Here is a 22915-nt window from a genome sequence, read left to right as displayed (position 1 = left end):
TACTTTTAATAGTTTGAATAGCCCACATTTCTGAGCAGGTGCTACCTCACAAAACACTTTCAGATTTTGCCTTCAATATTTTGCTCCGGGCATAAAAACTTCACCTACACCATTGTAAACAAATGCTTTATATGTGGAAATGTTCCTGTAGTTGAATGAGACGGAGAGAAAACATCTGAAAACCAAAACAAACCTGTACATGACCTACTAGTAACTGTAGACACGCACGTGACCGGCCTCTATAAAACTTCCCCTGGTGCAGTTTTGCTCAACAAACAAGCCCACTCAGAAACACAGCCTGGCATCAAACGAAAACACAACATAACAGCTACCAGCGCGGTTGTATATAAAGGTGTGCAAATTAAGGCTGCGTAAGACAAAGCTCAACATGAGAACAAAACCTGCAGCCGCTCAGGGAAACAGCAGCTCTTGTATCAATTAATGAGGCGTTATACGCGCACACACACACAAACAGACCTTGCGTCTGAGCCTGCTTCTGGTCTCGACCATTAAGATTATGCAACCTATTTGTGCGTATCTTTCCTGATATTGAGAAAGCCGAACTGAAGCAGGGTTCAAAGGAGGACAGACGAGAGGAAAAGACTCTGCGGTATAATGGCAACGGGAGCTTCCTGCTAACACCTGTGACAAATCCTGCTCAACTGAGGGGAACAAAAAGCCCGTAGGAAAAATATGGCAGGAGAATAAAGAAAAGAGAGACAAAGGCAAAAAAGAACGCTTGACCTAGAAGTCCTACTTCAAATCTTGTCTTTTAGAGTTCGATTTACTTTTGCTCAAGAAATAGACAAGGACTAACGATAAAAGCAAGTTGTTTACAGCATTTTTTTACACAACAAACAAGATATAATGTTATCATGAAGGCGGAGATACGTGATTATGAACATAATTTGACTGAGGTAGGACTGGATCTGTTCCAGTTTGCTGGTATTTGCTGATACAGTCGGTAGATAGAAACGCAGGCCGCATTGAAGAGAATTTGTCCAAGGGTTGTGCAAAGTGTGCGTCCTGGGGTGGAGAAGGAGACAAATTTGTATGAAATGAACCAGAACAGAACAGGTGTCATAGTTTAGTCCATGGATCCACCTGGATGGTCTCAGTTTCAGAGACATTTCATGCTGACTGTGGAGCAGTTTGAACAGTCTGATCATCAGATTGGCCTCCACGTTTCTCCAGAAGTTGAATCTTGCTTTGCTTCTCTTCTGCCGGAGGTTGTTGTTTTCCAGCAAACCTTGCAACCTGCACTGCCGCAGCCAAAAGACATTACCCCCCGTTCAAATGAATGTGTTATCGCTGGTTCTGTCCCTTTTGTGTGTGTGTGTGTGTTCAAATCCACTCGCTGCCAGTCATTCTCATAGATCTTTGATATTTGACATTGGTGACTAATCACTTGTGTGTCACCTAAGGGAGAGCTGGTAGATGAAAGTGTGTGTTACCTGAACTTAGTTTGACTTTTACAGAGTTAGTTATATAGTTTGTGTTGACTCTCCACCCAGAATCTCGAACAAAATGTGTTTTTTTCCCCCCTATGTTTGTTGTCATAATGTCACTAAATATGGATGGGTTTGCTGGGTCGTCTTTGTCCGTTAATCCTCAGGTTTGTCTTGGTCTTTAGTGAGCTTATACATGGATTTTGTTGCTGCTGAAAGGCAGCAGGTCTCCCGTCTCTTGCATTTATGTAAAATGAGTAGTATCTGGTCTGGAAGTGTTCCTTTAAACGGCGTCAACTGTGTCATATCTTGCGCAAACACGACAGCGAGAAACGATGTGGGGAAAGGTCTCGGTTATTAAAGCTGCATGAACTCCTGAACTCTGTCTGACTTTAGAGCAGTGATATACGCATCAGGCAAATGAGGTCGAGAGCGGGTGGCACGGCCTGCATGGGTGAACGCCTGTCACCGTCTTTTTCGAGCGGTGTAGGAAAAGGAGGACAGAGTTCGCTCATAACAACCATTAATCTACTTGGACTGCTCCGAGATGACAAACAACCGGTACCTGTGACATATCTGCGAGATCTTGACGGAGCCGATCACAGATACAGATGTGTTTACAAATTGAAAGGGAGACGCCGAGACGGCGAAACAACGAAATCATTCACTGGGCGAGAGAGTGTGCACTTACCTCGTACAACACGGCTGCACAAATGAAAAATAATGACAGTCACTACAGCGCTTGACAGTTAGGAGGCAACATGATGGGATGGTGATGGATGAGGGGGGGGTGATGATGGAGCTCGGGGAGAGGACACAGGTAGTGAGAGGCAGGGGGGTGGGTGGAGGGCAGGAGGAGTGAGTGACAGGGTGGTGCTGTCAGCTCCTCTGTGGCTCGCTCTTCAGGGGAGCCCCGGAGCGTGTTCTGTTAAGTAAACAGCTGCAGCGACGAGAGCTCCTCAAATATTAATAGGGACTGATCCCCTCTACTCGTCTGTTCAAACTGACATCCCCTGAAGTGGACCCCAGCCTCGCAGAAGGAGGAGCAGGCGTACTGGGCTTCCTGTAACCCAACAGCGGCCACCAGGCCCGCCCGCAGCACCCGTCAGACCTGACAGAGCTGGGGATCAACCAAGGGACAACCGGCAGTGGAGTTGGCCCTCCCTATGGGCTGAAACACAAACCCCCGTGTGGCTCATTATTATCTGTGGCATCACAAGAAAACATTTCAGACTGCTAAGGAAAAACATACTAAAAAAACGCAGTTCATCCCCACCCGCTCCAGCCCACATCAGACAGAGATGAATTATAAATGAAAGGGTGCTCAATCTGAAAAGGATCGATACTAACAAGGTCCGAGTTGTAGCCATGACAGTTCTTCCTCCCTGTTTTTTACCTCCCATCTTCCCGCCACTCTGAATGCCTCTCAGGAGGAGAAAAAACGACTTGAGCTGAATGCAAAAAAAAAGTCGAGCTAATAAGGCAGGATTAACTACTCCTACAGCCACTGTTATAAAGTTACTAAAACAGCGATGAAGGAGCAGCTAAACGAATGAGACTATACTCTATTCTACCTCCTTTGATCGACCCACAACTCCCCAACACCCACCCCATCACCTCTCCACTGACAGGCAGACCAGGGGAATTTTTCTGAGGAGGAGTAATGGAGCTTGTCGAAGAGCTCCCTGCTTCACACCACTTAGCCTCCCGTCCAGCCAGGGTGGTTTGGAGATGCAGGGACGTATGGAGAGGGCGGGGGGGTGGCGGAGAGGTGCACTACTGATGAGGCTCCACCGGGACTCGGGGCAGACTCCACACCACCCAAACATTTCTCCTCACATCAGTCACGCCACGCAGGCACAGAAGCGTGCAGCAGCAGCAGCTGCATCCACCACGTCTCTTTTCTTTCCTTCATTAAGGGTTTTCAGTCCCGGCTCGCCCTTGGGTTCCAGCGCCCTCTTCACACACTCCTGCTGGGCAAACACGGCGTCCTGCTTCATCAATAATTCCCAGTGTCAATCAATTCAATAAAAGACCACTCCTTCGGCTGCTGCCTGAACAGAGGCATTGTTTTAAGAAGATAGAGCGTGGAGATCCGACAGCTACTTCCCTTCCTGAAAATGTAAAAGTATTTTTGGTGACTCACCTTCAGCGTGAGGGCATATACATAAAGGTATCTAATCAAACGTGATTTGGAAGTGATTAAACTTTCCAATCAATAAAATTGCACTTCATTGGTTAGCTAGCAGAACAATTTCATGGGTCAAAGGTTTTGTATCTTTGTCAGACAAAAATTAATAGCACATAGAGAATTACTCCCCAACTCCCTGAAGGATTCTCGTCCAACAAGTCATCATACCTGAATTTAATAAATAGCTCACTTGTTGTCACACCTATAAATAACTGTGTATGCAAAGCTACGTCTGAGATCACCTGCCCGTAATTTCTTCTTTATCTCTTCCTGGAGATCTGCAGATCCCGATCGGAGCGGCTCTCAGTCCGACCTATGGGCGTTTGTAATATAATTATGAAATTGTTTGTGAATGTTAACTATTGTGTTAACTCGTTAACTTATTTTATACTTACTGAGTTAACTATTGTCGAGGTACTGGTTTGCTACCTGAGGACTGGACTAGACTTAATTAATTTTCCTGATTTGCACACAGAGATATTTTTTGTTAGAAGCTCCAAGTTTAGGTTTGATGTTTCTTTCTGTTTTTAGATAATTAAAGTTTTTCTTTCCTTTTTGATTTCACTTCATTTTTAGAGATTATTTTTTATTTTGTTGGTTTGAACAGTATCCAATTTTCCTTTGTTTCCCTTGTAGTTTACCTCACCTTTTGTTTTAATTAATCCAAAGTATACTGTATATAAATAAATACCTTTGTTTTTACCAATTGTTTTTATGTCAAATTGAATTAGTCATCATGAGTATTTTTCTGATCTTTACAAAGCCTAAATCCTGATGCAAAATGTTCTGTTGCCCAACATAGTGTGTCCAAAAAATAAATAATAATAAAAATATGGTTAGATATGACCTTTTGCTTTTTATGTGAATTTGGCAGTCAGCGTTTTTCCTACATGCTTGGAAGGGGAGGGTGAGACGTGGGAGAGTATTCATGTCCTTGCAAATCCTACACACTGGACCTTTAACAAGTATCTTCTACAGGACCCTTCAACAAAATGTAACAATGATTAATCTTCCATTAAAACTTGACTTCCACAGTATCTCTGTTATCCACCAACACATGGACTCACCTCATTACATTGAGTTGCTGGCCTTTAAACTACAACCGTCTGAGGATTATGGGAAACGGTATTGGTGGACGTCATCTACAAACTATGAAACTAATCGTCATGTAGAAGTACAGAGGGAAACACACGGCTACTGTTGAATATGTTCATATTGCTGGATGGCTCTATGAACTACCAAAGGCAATGTCAGGGAGATGTTAAGTTCAAGTTGCCCTCAGGATGAATTGTAATAACTCAACTTAACTTTTAATTAGACGCATCTTCATGTCAGAATTAATTTAGTCTGATACTTTATTTATGTTTATTTCAGATACCCTTGAAACTAAGTACATTATCATCCTCGGCTTTGTGCTTAGCACAGGATGATATAACACTAGAACTTGCTGGAAATGTTGGCGTGTCGTTGTGAACATATTCAGCATGATGACATTACCGTGTAGCTCAAAGCACGGCCTCACTGCTCCGTGACTTTTAAAGTAATCTGAACCAGGAGACTCCAGTTTCAGCTCTTTATGTTGAAGGTCAAGTCGTACAACAAAGACTGCTCGGCATAAGTCAGAGACATGAGGTCACTGAACAGATTGATACAGATTTTCTTTCTTTTCAGAGGAAGTTAAATTTGGTCAATCGTTGTTACGTATTTATATTGTTGTAAATAAGCCATGAGATCCCAAAGATGTAAGATCAGCCCCTCTGCCCTGCTCCACCCTGTCCTGACAGGTTGTTATGTGTGCATGGCTGAGCACATGTTGCGTAAGTGTTTCAATATTTCATGGGGAAATATGAAAAATGCATCTCTTTGAACTGTAAGTGCACGGTTGGAGCAGGAGGACGAGGGCAAACTGGTGGGGTTGCGAGGTGAACGAAGAAAAATACAGAGGAGGAGCTGAAACAAATGGGTCGCTTTACGGCGTTGGTGACAGAGTTATAATCTTCCTACTGAGGGAAGCTCTGCGCTGATATTACGAGGCTGCGGAGGTTCAAACGACTTAGACCTGTGAGCGAACAGTTTGGAAGAGTTCATTTTGGAAAAAGCGGAGGCAGCTTTTCATAAACAACCAAAAATCAAAAACAACACCTTGAAGATTAATTCTGGAGCAGGTGTCCCCTGCCACAACCTGTCAAACGTTGTGCACAAAGAGAAAGATTGACAAGCGAACGCCGTCAGGTCTTGCCGGGGTTGCCCCCACAGATCTGAACTCAAACATCTTCGGATTGAGCGAGTGAGAGAAGTTTTGCAGCCACGACACACATCAGCTGTAAAGCCTTTGGATTTGTATTGAGCATGCATGCCCTGGAGTGAGGATAAATATAAACAAAGTGACACCAAGAATAGCCTCCATTTGGACTAATATGAAGACAAATGTGTACTTTCTCGAACACGTCTCGTTAATAGATGCGGCTGTTCCAATGTGATCTTGCGTTTGCATTGATTCCGCTCACAGAAACAGCTTTGATTAAATACGAGTGCGGCTGTTTCTGAGAAGCAGATTTGTATCATCCATTAAGTGGAAAAAAGAAAAAAGTCTCGCATGACGCATGGAGACGCTGGGTGATTCATTTAAAGGTGCTCATTACCGCAGTATGAGATGTGTTCATGTCAATACGCCACTTTCACTCTTTCCATTTTCTCCTTTTTCATTTCCTCTCATCTTCTCCCCTCCTTTCATCTAATCTGCTACTCCTTTCCTTTCCTTCGACTCCTCTCCTTTTTCTTTCCCTTCTTCTCACCTTCTCTTCTTTCCTCTCCTCCTCCTCCGCTTCTATCTGCCCCTCTTCATTTCTCCTTTGTCCCCTCCTTTCCTTCCTTCTCCTCTAATTTCTTCTCCTCTTTTCCTCCCTTGGCCTCTTCTCTTCGTTCCTCTCCTCTCCTCCTTTCTCCTCTCCTCTCCTTCCTTTTCCTCTCCTCATTTGTCCTTTCCTCTCCTCTCCTCCTTTCTCCTCTTCCCTCCTATCCTCCCCTTTCCTCTTCTCTCCTCTCCTTCCTTTTCCTCTCCTCATTTGTCCTTTCCTCTCCTCCTTTCTCCTCTTCCCTCCTATCCTCCCCTTTCCTCTTCTCTCCTCTCCTTCCCTTTCCTCTTCTCTCCTCTCCTTCCTTTTCCTCTCCTCATTTGTCCTTTCCTCTCCTCCTTTCCCCTATTCTCTTCCCTCCTATCCTCCCTTTTCCTCTCCTCTTTCTCCTCTCTCTTGCTCTCTTCTCCATTTCCTATCCACTCGTCTCCTCTCCTCTCCTCCTAACTCCTCCCTCCTATCCTCCCTTTTCCTCTTCTCTCCTCTCCTCTCCTCTCTTCTTTCTCCTCTCTCTTGCTCTCCTCTCCTCTCTCCTCCTTCCTGGCTGATGCAGCAGCCATCAGACGTGGAGAGAAACAAAAGCTCCTTCTCTCAGCTGGAGTTGGGAGGAGCCGTCAGTCCCTTCAGCTCTGTTTGATGATAGCATTTCAAATGACACTTTGATCCTCACTCCACTCTGTTTGTTTTTCCTCTATGATGAAACACAGCTCGAGAGGCGTGCAACAGGGCGCATCATTAAAATGTGGCTCAAACACGAAGAGCCATCCCTAGAAACCACTCATGACAATTTTTTGACACATCAGCATAAAGAACACGACAGGGTAGGTGGAAGAAACTGTAGAGACGAACAGAGATCGTGTGTTCTCCCTGCAGACGACGCTCCGCCGAGGTGACACCAAAGCTAAAGCGAAACTCTGGATCTTTCTGTAAAGACTGAACGAGAATAAATGAATCTAATGAGGCGGATCTGTCAGACCTAAGCGTTGTCTGTGGTCTGGGAAGCGTTAAGCGTAAATTCCTGCCTTCAAGCTAAAGAAAATAATATCTGAATCTGCAACTACGACTAAAAAAACCTCCATGAAAGGTTTTCTTTTATTGACTGTTCTTTATAAGAAAACATTCAAGGACACAACCTGGGACAAATACAGACAAAAAAAAAGAACAATTTTTAAGGTTATTTGCTTTTTTATTATCCTTCCCTTCATATCTAAAACAAGCTTAAAAGCAAATCCTCCTCTCCACAGGTCAACGAATAAAAACAGAATTCACTGAGTCTTAATCTCGGTACAGAAATCAGCCTTTGTTTAGGAAGAATGGTGGAAATGCGTTAAGATGAACAGTCCAAAATATAAGTCTGAAAGAGTTGGCTCTTTTCTTTCTGGGGTGATAATTCTGCTATTGAAGATTTCCAGCGCCACGGCTGAAATAATATGCAAATACCCACCCCATGGGGTGCAGACTGGCTGACATATTATCAGCAGAGAGACAGACGTCGCATTTTTTGGAGGGGGGGTTTTGAGTACGGTCAAATCAAAAGACGAAAAAAAAGCACGATTAAAAAAAGGTGTACTGCGAAGCACGCAGGAGACAACAGGAGCACTTTAAACAGGATGCCAGCCCTGTTGGGGATACGATGCTGAGGCCTCCTGTGGAGACAGGAGCGCCTGGCAACCTACATAAAGCCCAGAGAGATAAGACAGACAGTTTGGAAAGCCAAACAATAAAAACTGAAAGCATGTCGAAAAAAAAACAAAACAAAGGTTTATCTAGGTGAGGGTGAAAAGTGAAATGATTCCCAGTAAGAGGTGATTTCACGTTCGGGTCTTTTAAAAGTCATCTGTGGGCTAAAAAAAGGACAACCACAGCGATGATTACGCACCTCTTTTACTCCGGTTTTCCCCGGTGAGTTAACTCTGCAGCCGAGCTGCGATATTTTCAGTGACAGTTTCTAAACCTTGGAGTAAGGACCACACGCTGCACTGAGGTATCCCTTGACATATTCCCATGGGGAGATTCTCGAGGACTGACATATATAGAAATTCATTTAATGCATTTCTAATAAAAATAGATTTGACATTGCATACATTTGAATTGTTCCTGACTCTTTGACACTAATGTCACAGCCTTTCAAAGCAAAATCAGCATGTTTGTGTGCTAAGTAAGTCAAATTTGTTTGTACGCAGCTTTTTGCAGACGTAACTGATTTCACAGTATAAATATGCAGACATGGTGCATACAGGACACATGTTAAAGAGGTTTACTTTACTAAGTACACACTCTGCATATTCAGTATGTAAAATATAACAATTAATAACGAGCTTCATCAGCGTTGTCTGAAACAGCCTCTAACATCCTAACAAAGAGAGGCACTATGGGATCTGAGAGGAACTGTAGGATCTGTTTTTTGTGGGTTTTTAACCGAGCGACAACCTCCGTAACTGTGATGTGAAGCCAAAAACTGCAGTTTCTCAAACGTCCACTTGAAGCTGGCTCCAGAAGTGAGTCAGTCTCCATAAGTCCCCATGTTCAAATGTCCAACTTCACAGCAGAAATAAACATGTTTACAGTTTTGGTCTCTATAGCTAATTTCCCCGTTCATGACAACTGTACTGAGGCTTTAATTCATCTATACAAACTGTATTAAGGCTTAAAGTTCATAGACTGTAGTTATATATTTCCTTTCTAGTCTTCCGACCACTCAAAGCGCTTCTACACTATATATCTCATTCACACACATTCATACAAGGTACAATGTGCCAACTGCTCATCCGTTCTTGGAGGCTAACCATTTGGTTCAGTATCTTGCCTAAGGACACTTCAACATGCAGTCAGGAGGAGCTGCTGATCATCTGATTAGTGGACAACCTGCTCTGCCTCCTGAACCACAGCCGTAGTTATGTTATGTGTAATTGACAGAGTGGCTGCCTTGATTTGTAGGTGCCATTCGGCCTGCCTCGGGTCCACCGATGATCCACGTCTCTGCCCGTTTTTAGGTGTTCGATGGAGCTCAACCATGACATTATTATCGTTAGGGCTGTCTGACTCTGTTTGATATCTGGGACATTCTTGAAATTTCACCCTTTTGTACGACCTGTTGCACCTTCATCATGGTACCAAAAACATCTAAGTCGTCACTGTGTCCGTTCACACCGTCGATAAAACAGTTTGCTGCCTCCGTCTTAAAATAATGTTAGCTCGTCACTTACGCGGGGCAGAGAGGACACCACGCATGAACAGAAATTTAAAATTTGATGTATTTCAGGATGAGTTGTGATCAAATTAATTAGAATAAATTACATGTTAGTTCACATTTGTTTTAACTGAACAGTCCTTATTAACATTAAACTCAAGTACGGTGTCTAGCTCTGGTGAAAATGACTGAACGCAACCTTTTCAGAGTCACTGCTACGACAGCTTTCCACTTTACACACTGAAACTGAAATCAAGTCCAAGTATAGAAGCCCAGTGAAGACGAGGGTGTGTTTTCTCGATGTTATGTGATGTTCTCTATTAAAGAAAGTCTAATATTTACTGAAAATCCTAAACGGCAAGAATTGGGTGAACATACTGAACCATCCGAGGATTCATTTCCACTTTTTCTAGTTCAATGTAAAAAACTTGAAGCAGCAGGATTCATAAGTTTCTGTTTGGATGGCTGCAGCCTGACACACATGTGGGGAATAAATGTGACACAAAAACACACATTAGATTCACATGCAGAATAATTCAGCTGCAAAATACACCCAATCATCTATTTTCTATTTGCCTCTGGTGACTCAAATGTTTGATATGAAACCAGATCTCCACACAGAAGATTGGATAATTAGAGAAGTAGGGCTGCATTGCTGGTGCATTTGCTTTACCTGGATGTTTTTTGTTGCTTATGTATCTATATATTTTTCCTCAGGCTCACAAATACCGAAAAAAAAGCTCTCTCAGGCTGTTCACTGCAGAGAGACACTCTCACATTTCCCTTTGTAGTGCCGGAGGAGCACCAAGAGAGATCTCAGAGCTCAAACAGACAGTATATTCTCAGTATTATACTGCTTTATTAAATATCAATCTGGGCAACAGTTTGCCAGCCTAGCAGAGTTCTCAAAAAGTCCCGAAAATCTCATTACAAGCAAACTAAGAAGTGACGCATAATGATAAAACATTGCAATTAAGTTAAATTCAAATTACGAGTTGATAGAAGAAGATGTGGTAATGGCTGGTATACCCCATCGCGTCTGGTAAACGATGCTCGAAGGAGCCCATTGGACATAGCAAAACTGCCTCTCCCTATCATTAAGTTATTAGATTAGCCCGGGGCAGCGAGTAAACAACTTCAGACGTCTCGCAGCAGGCACATATCCCACCAGTCCTCACTGTTATTGGATTACTCCGGGAAACTTCTCCAGAAGACAAAATGACTCCATGGAGAGCACGAGGCAGGGGGATGATTATTGGAAAGCAGATGATGGGAAGAACAGAGGAAAAAGGGGCCTGCACAGACCAGACTCCTGGAGCACCGGATCGAACGGATGGTTAACAAGCAGGAGATGAGAATGGATGCACAGGACGGCTGAAGATGTTTTTGATTATTGGCTGCCGGATGGAGAGGCAGCTCGGGCCTGCCAGGTTCTGCATCATCCGCCTCCTGCCACATCTCGTTTGGGTTACTGCCACGGCGAATGTCCATTCAGCACTATCGGAGACAAATGAGGGCAAACTCCTCTCAAGGTCAACAACCACCTCCACCGGGGCCACAGGGGGTCTGCCATTCTAATTCCTTATACACTTAGAGTAATTAAAACCCATCCAGAAGAAGCGGGGGGAAGTCGATAGAGTTTTTTGAGACTGCTAATGAGATGCTAATTTGTTGGCCCGCTAGGAATAAGGTACGAGGAACTCAAGGACACAAAGGAAGATTTATTCACACTTTGGTTAAATGAACTTTTTCAATTATGGTGTGTGTGTGTGGCAAGTTTGTTGAGCAGTGCACGCCGCCAGTTGTCCGGCGTCTTTATGTTTGATAAAAAGATATGAGCATCCTTTCAAGCCTCCTTCCAAACTCCCGATCATTTACAGAGCATCGCCCCTGTGAGTTCAGAGTAAAGTGGAGAGGAGCTCCCCTGCCTCGCAGCAACGAGTGAAGCCACATACAGATCGCCCTCATGCTGCCTGAAAGTAGTCCAAGTCAGACCTGTTTTCGAACACCCCACTGTGCCAGCCTTGTATGGACTCATTGAGTCATTTCAGGAGCACCAGGCTGGCTGTCCCACTTTTTTTTCTCTCCAGCAAATATCACACAGACTCTCTGATATCTGCACACACACACACACATATACACGCTCTCGCTGCTCAACTTTCCTCCCAACATATTTGACTTTATAAGCAATCGGGCCAATCCTGTCCTCTCATGTTTATTAATTGAGCTGGCTCTTTTTGGACTTGTGTGTGTGAGACTCTCCCTCTGGGTGAAGACTCTTCCTCAGGCTGCAGAGGAGCATCGAGCTGTGATGAAACTGAGCAGACAGCAGTGTGGTCTTGTTTTTTCCTCCACCAGCACTGCAGTCAGGAGAGGCTCATTTCAGTGATTTTACACTGCACAACAAAGAAAAAAAAAAAAACTAGCCAGATCCTGCCTGAGCTGCCACTCAGCCACAGTGGCTTTCAAGCTCTCATGCAATAATAAACTCAACAAATCATGTTTAAAAACTTAAATAAAAGCTTGTCTCATTAACAAAGGAGGATAATCTCATTTCTGATCTGCAGGCTCAGGCTGAGCATCATAACAACAGCGGCAGCAGCGCCTCTCTGAGCGACAGATCGCTGGGGAAATAACAACAATTAGAGCTGCCAATCACCATAAAATGCCAGAAGATGGTTTTGGACAGGTTTCTGCTTGATTGGGCAGTTATAAGAGGAGTGAGGGGAGAGGAGATGTGATGAGATGTGCCGTATAATCACACCATTAACATAGATTTGTGCTTAAAAGGTCCACTGTGTGGAATTTAGTGGCATCTAGTGGTGAAGCTGCAGACTGCAACCAACTGAATACTCTTTAAAGTGTGTAGGAGAAACTATGGTGGTCAGAAAATGTGAAAGGCCATAAAGAGCTACACTAATTAAACATACCTATATATGTTATATTTCATTGCCGCCCACAGATCATGCTAAACGCTACACACTGGACCTTTATGTCAGTGGAGCCACATTTAGCTGCAGCCTCAGAGTAAAGCAGGCTGGATTATTAAGAGGAATTCACTGAAAGCTTGTACTCTAGTAGTCTAGCAGTAAATTAATTTATTATCTGAACTGCAGAAAATAAATTGACAAACTTTTAATAGTCGGTTAATTGTTAAAACTTTTTGTTTTAGTCATTAATTAATTATTTTTGTTTCATTGGAAATAGAAAGCAGCCCTTTCTCCTCGACATTATGTTGACTTGAATGCGTTTTTATAAATATTAGATTAAGGATAAACATTTAAATTGTTAATACTGAATATATTTTTATAAATGTTCAAAGATTTTTTACCCTTTCCGCTTTTTCAATACTTTTCTCGATTAAATGATTATTATGGGATACTACGGCAATTTAGAAATGGATTTTCATGAACATGGTGGACAGATGAGACAAAAGAGTGGTGAAAGATGCTGAGATATCCAAATATTAATGGGTAAAAAACAAAGATTGGATGTGAGCGGTGGCTCTGGCTGCCGCTATGTTGACCTGCCTCTTCTCCCGTCTAATCAAAAAATTGGCAAAGACGTGGTTCATCGGTGGACCTGAGGCGGGCTGAATGACGCCTGGGTGCTCAAACAAGCCACCTGTAAAAGGGGCCACGCTGTTAATTATATATAACTTTGAGCCTTAATATAATTTGAACAGGTGAGTTCTATAATAATTCACCCTCAGTACAGTTGTCATGAACTTAGCTATAGAGACCAAAACTGTTTTTTGTACCAGGCTGTAAACATGTTTATTTCTGCTGTGAAGTTGGACATTTGAACATGGGGACTTATGGAGACTGACTCACTTCTGGAGCCAGCCTCAAGTGGACGTTTGAGGAACTGCAGTTTTTGGCACTTCACAGCCACGGACGTTGTCGCTTGGTAAAAAAAAAACCCAAAACTAGATCCTCCAGTTCCCATAATGCCTCTCTTCATTAGGATGTTAGGATAACGCTGATGAAGCTTGTCACTACACACAGCTAACGACTGTTTCTTTACATTTTGCATACTGAATATATAATAGACTGTGGGTGTGGCTTTGGAGTTGTTTTAAATTTTAGATGAAGTGAGTACTTGAGTAAAGTAAACCTCTTTAATATGTGATAAGTCATGACTAACTAACAGTGGTAGCACTCTGATCTGAATGTGTAAAATCAGTGGAGAGCTCTTGTGTCACCCACCGTCCTCTCCCCTCAGCGCTGACTCAAAAGTCTGCAACAAATTTCATGTATCAAGTTATCTCCGGGCTGCTCAATGACGTGCAGCATCACATACTAATACACTTTCTTCAGACTCCATAATTTATTCTCTAAATTAAATTCTCAGCGTGCGCAGCGATCGGCTTACCCTCGTTTTAAAAGATTAGATGTAAAGATGAGCATCCTGCTCAGGTTTACAGATCCTCGCTCTGAACTAAATAGACAAAAATCAGGCCATCGAGTGCGAGGCAATCAGAGCACGCGGGGGGAAGATGGTGTTATGATCTCGCTAATGTGAATCAAAATGAAATCCAAGAGTCTGTCACATATCAGAATGGATGCTGCAGTTTATCCATTACGCAGTATTTCCCTGGTACACTATAAAGAGATCTGCTAGGGCTCATTAGATTGTCAAATGGCATATGAAACATTCTGCGCGCATCATTAGAAATTCCTAATGCCTTACCTATTTCCTGGTAGTATTGATCTCCAAAGAAGCCTGATGTTAAAGCAGCCTGTCATCTTACTACTTAAAAAGACAAAAGATAGACAGAGCCATTACTTTTTCTACTGTTTGGAGGAGTTGACTTCAAAAGGTTGAAAACCTCTGGTGTAGTCTGAAGCTTGGGAAAGCCGAGCGGGGCAGGTGGAGCTGAAAGGAAGGAGAGAGGGATGCAGGGATGGATGGAGGAGTGGAGAGAGAGGGGAAGCCCTTTGATCTCGGGCAGAAGTGAAGCGCCGAAGAAAAAGAGACAGAGGGCTGCAAAGAAGACTGCAAACAAGGCATGCACTCAATTCCCAATAGTGGCAAACGAGCGCGAGAGGGAGAGACGGACGGAGGGGGGAAGACAGGAGGAGAAAGAAAAGTCAAGTAGATTGAACGAGACGGAGATGGAGAGAGAGGATGACAGGGTCAGATAAGAAAAGAGGAGGAGAGAGGGAGGATGAAAATGAAGTATAGGGAAACAGATAAGACCAGGATGTTAAAAGGATTTCAGTCCGGGGCTGTTTGGGGAGTTCTCTCGAGCCCTATGCTAAAGCAATTAGTATTGAACCCCTTCTAGGAAAGTGCAGCCAAACCACAGCAGCAGTCTCTAACATAGTTAGTGTGTAACTACCAAGTCAAGCAAACCCCACGGTCCCCCATTAAACCTCAAGTTTTAATTGGCATGTCAGGATGGTGCTGCGTTTCACAGCCGACGAGTGTGCGCTCTCGAAAAGAAGTCGGGCCCAGCGAGTCCGCACATCCCACTTCAAGTGGAAACCCCGAGACAGTAAACAGAGCTGCTGTAAAGGCCCCGTGTAGCATGATAACAAAAGCTCAGCGTTACATGTGAAAGGGACATTTCAAAGCCTGCTGATTTTAATATGGCTGCACTGCGAAAGGAGAAGTTGTGCACCTCTTTGTTGTCCTGGAGTTTACTTGAAGTCTTTGTTTACAGTGTGAAAAACTTTTACAGTCACGGCGACATAATGGGACGGTCTGAAATAATGAGGAACAGCAGCACGAGTTAAGAAGAAGCAGAAAAAGTCAGCACGACAGCAGCAGCAGCATCTCACAAAAGTTTGCGAGCATCATACCGATCTGAGCGGAGTTGTTGTTGTTGCACTTTTTTGCGCAAGAATCCGACTTTTTATCTGTCGTTCATTAAAGGTTAGGACAGATCATAAGAAAGTCTCTGACTTGTCTTTCTGTTTTAATCATGGCTACATGCTTTTAATCGTGTAGCTTTGATAACAAAGTCTTTTTAACTTTTGTGCTTTGAATGTTTGGGAATCCAAGCACAGGGCTTTAGATGTGAGATTTGCTGAGCTGAGTTTACTTTACAGTCAGAGTAGTAGTCAGATAATAAAGTTATAATCGAAAAACACACTTAAAGTCCACAAGTATTGTCAGATAAAAGTACTCAGAAGTAAAAGTATCTGATATTATTAGATCATCGATGTGTAAGCAGCATTGGGCCAGTTTAAACTATATTATATACATTTAGACTCGTTCTGATACACACATTTCTAAATTATTTAACTTTTCTCTGATCTTTGCTGCTTTTTTTAATTTTTTATGTAACATTGGATGATGTAGCCTCTACGGGCATCAAAGAAATTTGATGAAATTAAATGAAACCATGTGAGTTTTAGTTTAGGGAGAGAAATGTCTCTTTGATGCTAATAATTCATAAACATCTGACACATACGGAGCTCCAACCAGACAGACAGACAGCTTTGATCTTTAACAATACATCTTATTTTATCCAAGTGGCAACCTCTGGTTGGCAGGTCAGTCTCCGTAAGTCTCCATGTTCAAATGTCCAACTTCACAGCAGAAATAAACATGTTTACAGCCTGGTACAAAAACAGTTTTGGTCTTTATAGCTAATTTCCCCGTTCACGACAACTGTACTGAGTCTGAATTTTTATACAACTCACCTGTTCAGATTATATTAAGGCTTAAAGTTATGCAGGATTAACAGCGTGGCCGCTTTGTTTAAAAGGTAGGTGCCGTTACAGGTGACTTGTTTGAGCACCCAGGCTTCATCAGGTGCACCGATGATCCACGTCTTTGCCTTTTTTTTAGATTAGCCAGGAGGCGGCGCACTGACTTTTTAATGTTTTGTTTTTGTTTGTACCTGTAGCTGTCAAATACAGCAAGTATAACGAGTAAAAAGTACAATGTTTCACCCTAAAATGTAGTGGAACATCAAGTACAAGTTACTCCAAACTGTACTCAGGACAGAGTATTTGAGTAAACTTTCCACCACTGTCTTTAATAGAATTATCCGTAATGAGTAAAATTAAAGCAAATACAAACGCAGAGACAGACTAAGCTACTGGACTTTGGACTTCTACAAGCCAGGAGAGTGATTGCACTTAATTGGAAGAGTGCAGATGCACCTTTTATGAAACAATGGATAAAGGAACTATCAGAGTGCCTTGGACTGGAAAGACTAACATATATTACTAAAGGAAAACAGAAAGAGTTTGTCCATCTCTGGGAACCATATATGAGCATTGTAGAATCTGGAATGTAAATTTATTTATTTATTTGCTTTTCTTTTGTGTGTATATTTAAATGTTTTTTAAGGGGGACCCTTATTACATTTTATTTTATTTTGTTTTGTTTTTTCTCTCTTGCTTTGATTTGGCAAACCTATACATTAATATTGTGCAAGTTTGTGTGTGTGTGTGTGTGTGTGTGTGTGTGTGTGTGTGCGTGAGTGATTGTTGTTGGTTCTGTTTGTGAAGTGTTGCAGTAGTGTAATTGTTCTGTAATACTAATAAAAACCAATAAATATATTTGAAAAAAAAAAATTAAAGCAAATACACATGCTCATAGCTGTCAAATACAGCAAGTATAAGGAGTAAAAAAGTACAATGTTTCCCCCTAAAATGCAGTGGAACATCAAGTACAAGTTACTCCAAACTGTACTCAGGACACAGTATTTGAGTAAACTTTCCACCACTGTCTTTAACAGAATTATCCGTAATGAGTAAAATTAAAGCAAACACACATATGCTCCATGATGTACACCTGCACAGTATCAGTGGCGGATTATGTTTTACCTCCAGAGCAGCTTCACTTCTTTTAAGCGACAATGTACAGTGAGGAAATGCTGATTTGACAGTGTCACATAGTCTCTGCTGACTTTTATAACACAACAGCTCCCACCATTAGAGCAGGTGTCATTTCACTCGTCATGTCACTTTCAGCATCACCTTCATCCTCAGTCGTCTCGGCTGACAGCAGTTGAGGCCTCGGTGTCTTCCGGGTTTGATTATATGTACGTTGTTATTTTGAATACATCTGTTAAGCTGGAACCAGCCGGTCTCCTCTGACCTCTCTGTCTCACAGTGCTTTCCAGGACCACTGCTGACTGGCGTTTTTCACTCGGTGAATAACAACCATTACTGACTGCAGTGCGCCAAAACTCTCAGGAGGCTGTCACTTTCCGGGAACAACATGTCTGGCACCGACAACCGCGCTACATCCAAAGTCACTTTAACCACACGTCTCTGCCATTCTGAACATTTAGTTGAGCAGCAGCTGAGCGTCTCATCCCTGTCTGCGTGCATTATGCTTTTTCTTTATTTATATGTGACTCAGTGTCTGGAGGAGTGAGCCGCTGACATGAACAGGGACGTGGATACCGACTGTCTCGTTTCAAAGACGTCAATTATCACTTTAAAAAGTGTGATGCGTTTTTCTCTCTCTCTCTCGTCTGCTTGAGACAGATTTAAACAAACCTTACCTTGAAATATCGCCGCATTCTGGATGATAAGACGTTTGAGCTGAGCGCTGACAACCTGCAGGCCAGACTCCATGTTGCTACGTGCGGCTACCTGATACCGCTCCTCCATCTTCTTGGAACAGCAGGTCGGGCCTTTGGTTTGGCAAACCTGCAGATCCGCACCTGGCAGGAAATCAGCAGAGACAGGACAGAAGTCTGGATGAGCAGAGGAAGGGAGCTGCAAAGCCACTTTTGTTTTAATTTTCAACGGGGAACAGAAGCCTCTTCCTTCACACACACACACAAGAACAGATTCAGCTGCATCGCCTGCATGCTAAACATAGGAAACACCATCTACAGCAGATTCTGCAGCATTAATGAGCACATGATCATTATGTAGACACTGTGTTATTTAGCAGGGCTCAAGTCGAAAATAAACTGTGGCTAAAAATGAGTCATATTCATGCACATTTAAGCAATATATACCAAAGCGATGTTGTTTTTCTCAGAGAGCAGTTTGGTCAGAAACTTTCCCATCACTCCAGGCTACACTTTTTTCACACACAGGATCAAAAAAAATAAAGTATTTTTCTGGATGCAAAGATGAGAGCCAGGAGCACTTGCAGCATGCAGACAAACAAACCCAGGTTTCATCATGCTTTCACTGTGCATCACATTAAAAAAAGAAAAACACCCGTGAGTAACATCGAAGGTGACGAAACAACATTTCTGCACCTGACCGTTCGTGCTACAAGTTGTTTACACAGATGAGGAATAATTGGATTCTCAGAGCAAATTAAAAAAAAGGAAGGTGACAAGGATGTGTCATTGGGGCGACGAGGCAGCACACGACCTGGATCAAAGAACAAACGAGCCTGAATAAATTAAATCTGCTTGGAAAAAAAAAAAGACTACAAGTTTCTTATTCAGTCTGATCAAGGATAGCGAAGGCGCGTCAGACGCTGCAACGTGATGATGTACGAACTGCAGCTTTGTGCGAAGACACGCTGAAGGACATCTCCGACAAAGAGACATTCTCTCTCGGTTTATTCGCCGAACATGCCCTCTGCTATCACAAAGCCTCGGTGAGGGTGTCTAAGTTTAATAAAGAGATCATACTGTACATCAAACCGATGAGTTTTTTTTTAAATGAAGAGGGAGCTGCACACACATTTAATCATAAATCAGTGTGCTGGAAAAGAAACATCCAGTGGAATACGCACGCTTTCTATAAACCTGTGTATTCCCAAATCACTGCTCTAAAACGATGCACGCACAAGACATCACACAGACATAAATAGGACACAACCGTGTGATGTTTAAATACAAAGAGGAGTTCCCTCTCCTCAGTGCTCTCTCTCTCTCTCTCTCTCTGTGTCTCCCATGTGGCTGCTGAAAGCTTCAGTGGAGGCTGCAGTCGTAACGTGCCAAGCTGCGTCGTGGAGTTGTCTGCGGGATCTGCTGCCTGAGAGGCGTCAGTGACAAGGGCCTGATTGATGGTGAGGTAAACAAATGTCAGGGGAGTCTGCCAGCTTCAGCTGCTGCTGCTACTGCTGCTCGGGGTGCCGAGGATAAAGAGACGGAAGCATGGAGATTAATTTGAAGGGAGGGCTTGGATTGTGAATGCATATATTTATATATATATATCAGGGAAGTCTTGATAACAAGCGTGTCAAAAGAGAGTGGAAAGGCTTTTGTCGAGACGCAGGCTTTATCTTAATATAAAAAGTGAATATCTCTGTTGAGGCTTTGTCTCTTTGAGATCTTCAAACAACAGATCTTCAGAAACAGAACTCCGGCTGTAAGAATGAAAACAGCAGTCATGGAGGGAAGTTAAACTAGCAGGAGATGCAAACGGAGTGACAGTCTTGATAATTAATAAGTACTGAGGAGTCAAACAGAGAACAGCTTCGGCTAACTCCCTCCTAACTCCCATCAGGGTTTAAGGTGTAATGAGTGAAACAGGCAATAAAACTGTCACGCAGCACCTTTTGTATGCATACTGACAGGCTTAATATCTTAAATCAATACCGACAAAGGACTCCTGACAGATAAGATCAAGTTAATTTCAGACTGCAGGTGGCAAAATTATTAAGCTGTCAATAGCACCATAGGTGAGGTGAGCGCGGGCCGGCGCAGAAAAAGAAGACGGGGATTTAGCAATTATCTCCGGCAAAACCGACAGTTTCATCTGCACGTTTGTCGTTTTGCAGATGATGAATGTGTTTCATTACAGAAGTTCCACAGCGGTGAGGAATAAATGAAGGATTGGGCGGGAAAATGATTCCCTGTAGAGTTTCACAAATAATAAAATCACGGCGTCTAAATAAAGCCTTCTTTGTGACTGACAGATCACTTGGGAATAAGCTTCCTGCTTCTCCTCTTTGCTTCAGGCTCAGCTCTCTTTCTCCTCTTCCCTCCCTTTCTTTGCATTCCTTGTCATCCCTGCATAGTTTTGTTTCAATTCACCTACTTTAATAGCTATTGGGCAATGAGAGCAACTTTCTATGGGTCTGTTATTGCTTAATTAGTGGATTTTTTTTCTTCTGATGGCCAATTCTCTCAAAGAAAATGAAGAGAGACAAGGTGCAAGGCTCGGAGCAATTTAGATGTAAATTTCCCCTTCGGTTCAAGGTGACGCCTTTCAATTATTACATACTTTCAATCAATACTCTCAAATGGCACGCCGGACAATTCAACATGCAGAACAGCTGGCGTCTTCAAGGTCTCTGAAACGGCTTTTTAAGAAACACATTGATCGCCCTTCAGTAGTTCGTCACAGCAGTGCCTTGACAGTCCTTCGCCCGGTCCTCTTGTGACAGAAAGTTTCTGTCGAAATGCCACGGGTGAAAAGTCGGCGGCAGCAGCAGCAGCAGCAGCAGCAGGGGCTCCAGCAGCCCTGTGTACACATGAGACCAGAGAGAGTCCCTCCATTCACTTCTTTAACAAGCTCAGGGACTTCAAGCAGAGGGAGCAAGGACAGACAGAAATGCAGTATGTGTCCCTTTTTTTTCTGCTTCCCCGGCACCAATTAGAAAGCTATCACTATGCAAGTTTAATGATGGAGACCATGGGGGGAAAACAAGTTGTATTAAGATATAGAATATGTTAAAAGCTGTTCATTATGAGCATAAATTATACATCAACTCGCGGCGTTGAAGTCGAAGCATGTGGGACTCTTTCTCTTCCTCTCCGGGGCAAAATAAGCCAGTGTCACTTTGCAGAGACAATACATGAAATAAAGATAGCACAATTTACAACCAACCTAAGGAACAATAATATCATTAGCTACTGGGGATCACAGTCGTTTTAAGTATTTTTAGTGCTCGGCTCAGTGCTCTACTTTAAGTCGTTTGATGAAGCAATAATTCAAAAGCTGGAAGCGTGAATGTGCAAAAGGCAGATTCTCAAGTGTGTATTAACGAAACAATGAGGTGGCAGACACTGATGTGCTTTTCAAAAAACTGAATAAACAAAAGACAAATCAGTTACTTAATAAGATGCACTCCGGGTCAGTATGAGACACCTATTAGTCACGTCTTGTGTCATTTAATCAGCAGGTTTCTTCATGACAACCTGACCCTGCAGCTAATTACTGAGAATCTAAAACATTTTTTTATTTTATTTTTTTGGCATCCTGCTCAACTGTGATTGTTTCCTTTGCAGTGGTTTCTGTTAAAATAAGTGTCAGCTGTCAACTCGGCCTCCAGCGAACTACGATTACTCTTCCATTTAGTGAGAATCTGATGCTCCTCTCATGAATCAGGTCAGCCGCTTGCTGTCAGGGATCCTCCACCACATCCTCCGCTCGCAACCCGCCGCTGACACTGATGGAGCAGCTTTCACACTCATGTCCTGGGGTAAGTGCTTGGCGCTGCTTGCTTGCTTGCTTGCTTGCTCACGCGCCTCTTCCACATACACGACAACACAGTGGAGTGAACTGACACCCAGCCTCCATTTCACCTTCAGACACTACAACCACCCACAGCAACAGCCACAACAAAGACACGAGTGGTACTCCTGCGGCGTATTGTTATGTTGTTTATCTGCACTCGTTGCTTATGAAAGGAAAACTTAAGCTTTTGGAGTGTTTGGCCCCCTTGGCACCACATGCAGCATTATTAGGATTCAGCTCTGCTGTCCTGCGGACATCTCTCTGAATCAGCTACCTCTCCCACACAATACAAAATATCAATACGGGCTACTTCTCGCCTCCCTGTCACGCACAAAGAAAGCGATACTTCCCCAGTCAAATCACAGCAAGCCACTCTCGACATTTAATTTCATCAATCTTTCATTTGCTGAATGCCTCGACAAAGAGCTCCTGTGACGTCAGGCCGCTCTGTTTTCACATTTACTCGCCGGTTTTATTTTATTTTCTAAAAGCAAGTTCAGTGCGATAAGAGGAAATGTAACTGAAGTGACTTAGTAACTTATTCGGAATAAATTAATGAGAAAGATATATTATGTATGAGGCATAGGACCAAAAAATGTAATAAATATATGAGAAGTGACTGCATATTTCATGCTTTTGTAAAATGTGAAAAAAAAAAAAAAAAAAAAAATCAGCTCATTAAAACAAAAGTGGAAGAGCTGGGAATTATGAAAGTCCTACCTAAAGTACAAGCCTTGGGCCATAACTCTGTCTCATTCTGGATATTACTTTTGAAACTTTTATGTATTGCTTAAATATTGCCTGGGATGAAGATAGACATGTCAGTGTCAACGCTGCATATAAAGGACAGCAAAGAATACTGAGAATATCGCCTGGAAATTGAA

At 42.8% G+C, this 22915-nt stretch overlaps 1 protein-coding gene across 2 annotated transcripts in view; it reads right to left on the bottom strand.

The window, feature by feature from the left end:
- Positions 1-22915, bottom strand: part of gpc3 (glypican 3) — a 99700-nt gene that overhangs the window by 71770 nt on the left and 5015 nt on the right. For both annotated transcript variants that reach the window (XM_027286208.1, XM_027286213.1), the window contains exon 2: positions 18158-18319. In XM_027286208.1, coding sequence (XP_027142009.1) covers positions 18158-18319 — 162 coding nt within the window. The remainder of the gene's footprint in view (positions 1-18157; positions 18320-22915) is intronic.

This window comes from Larimichthys crocea, chromosome I (assembly GCF_000972845.2).
Source record: "Larimichthys crocea isolate SSNF chromosome I, L_crocea_2.0, whole genome shotgun sequence".
Classification (NCBI taxonomy): Eukaryota; Metazoa; Chordata; class Actinopteri; family Sciaenidae; genus Larimichthys; species Larimichthys crocea.
Note: the sequence above shows the minus strand (reverse complement) of the source record. Positions and strands in the feature narration are given on the sequence as shown.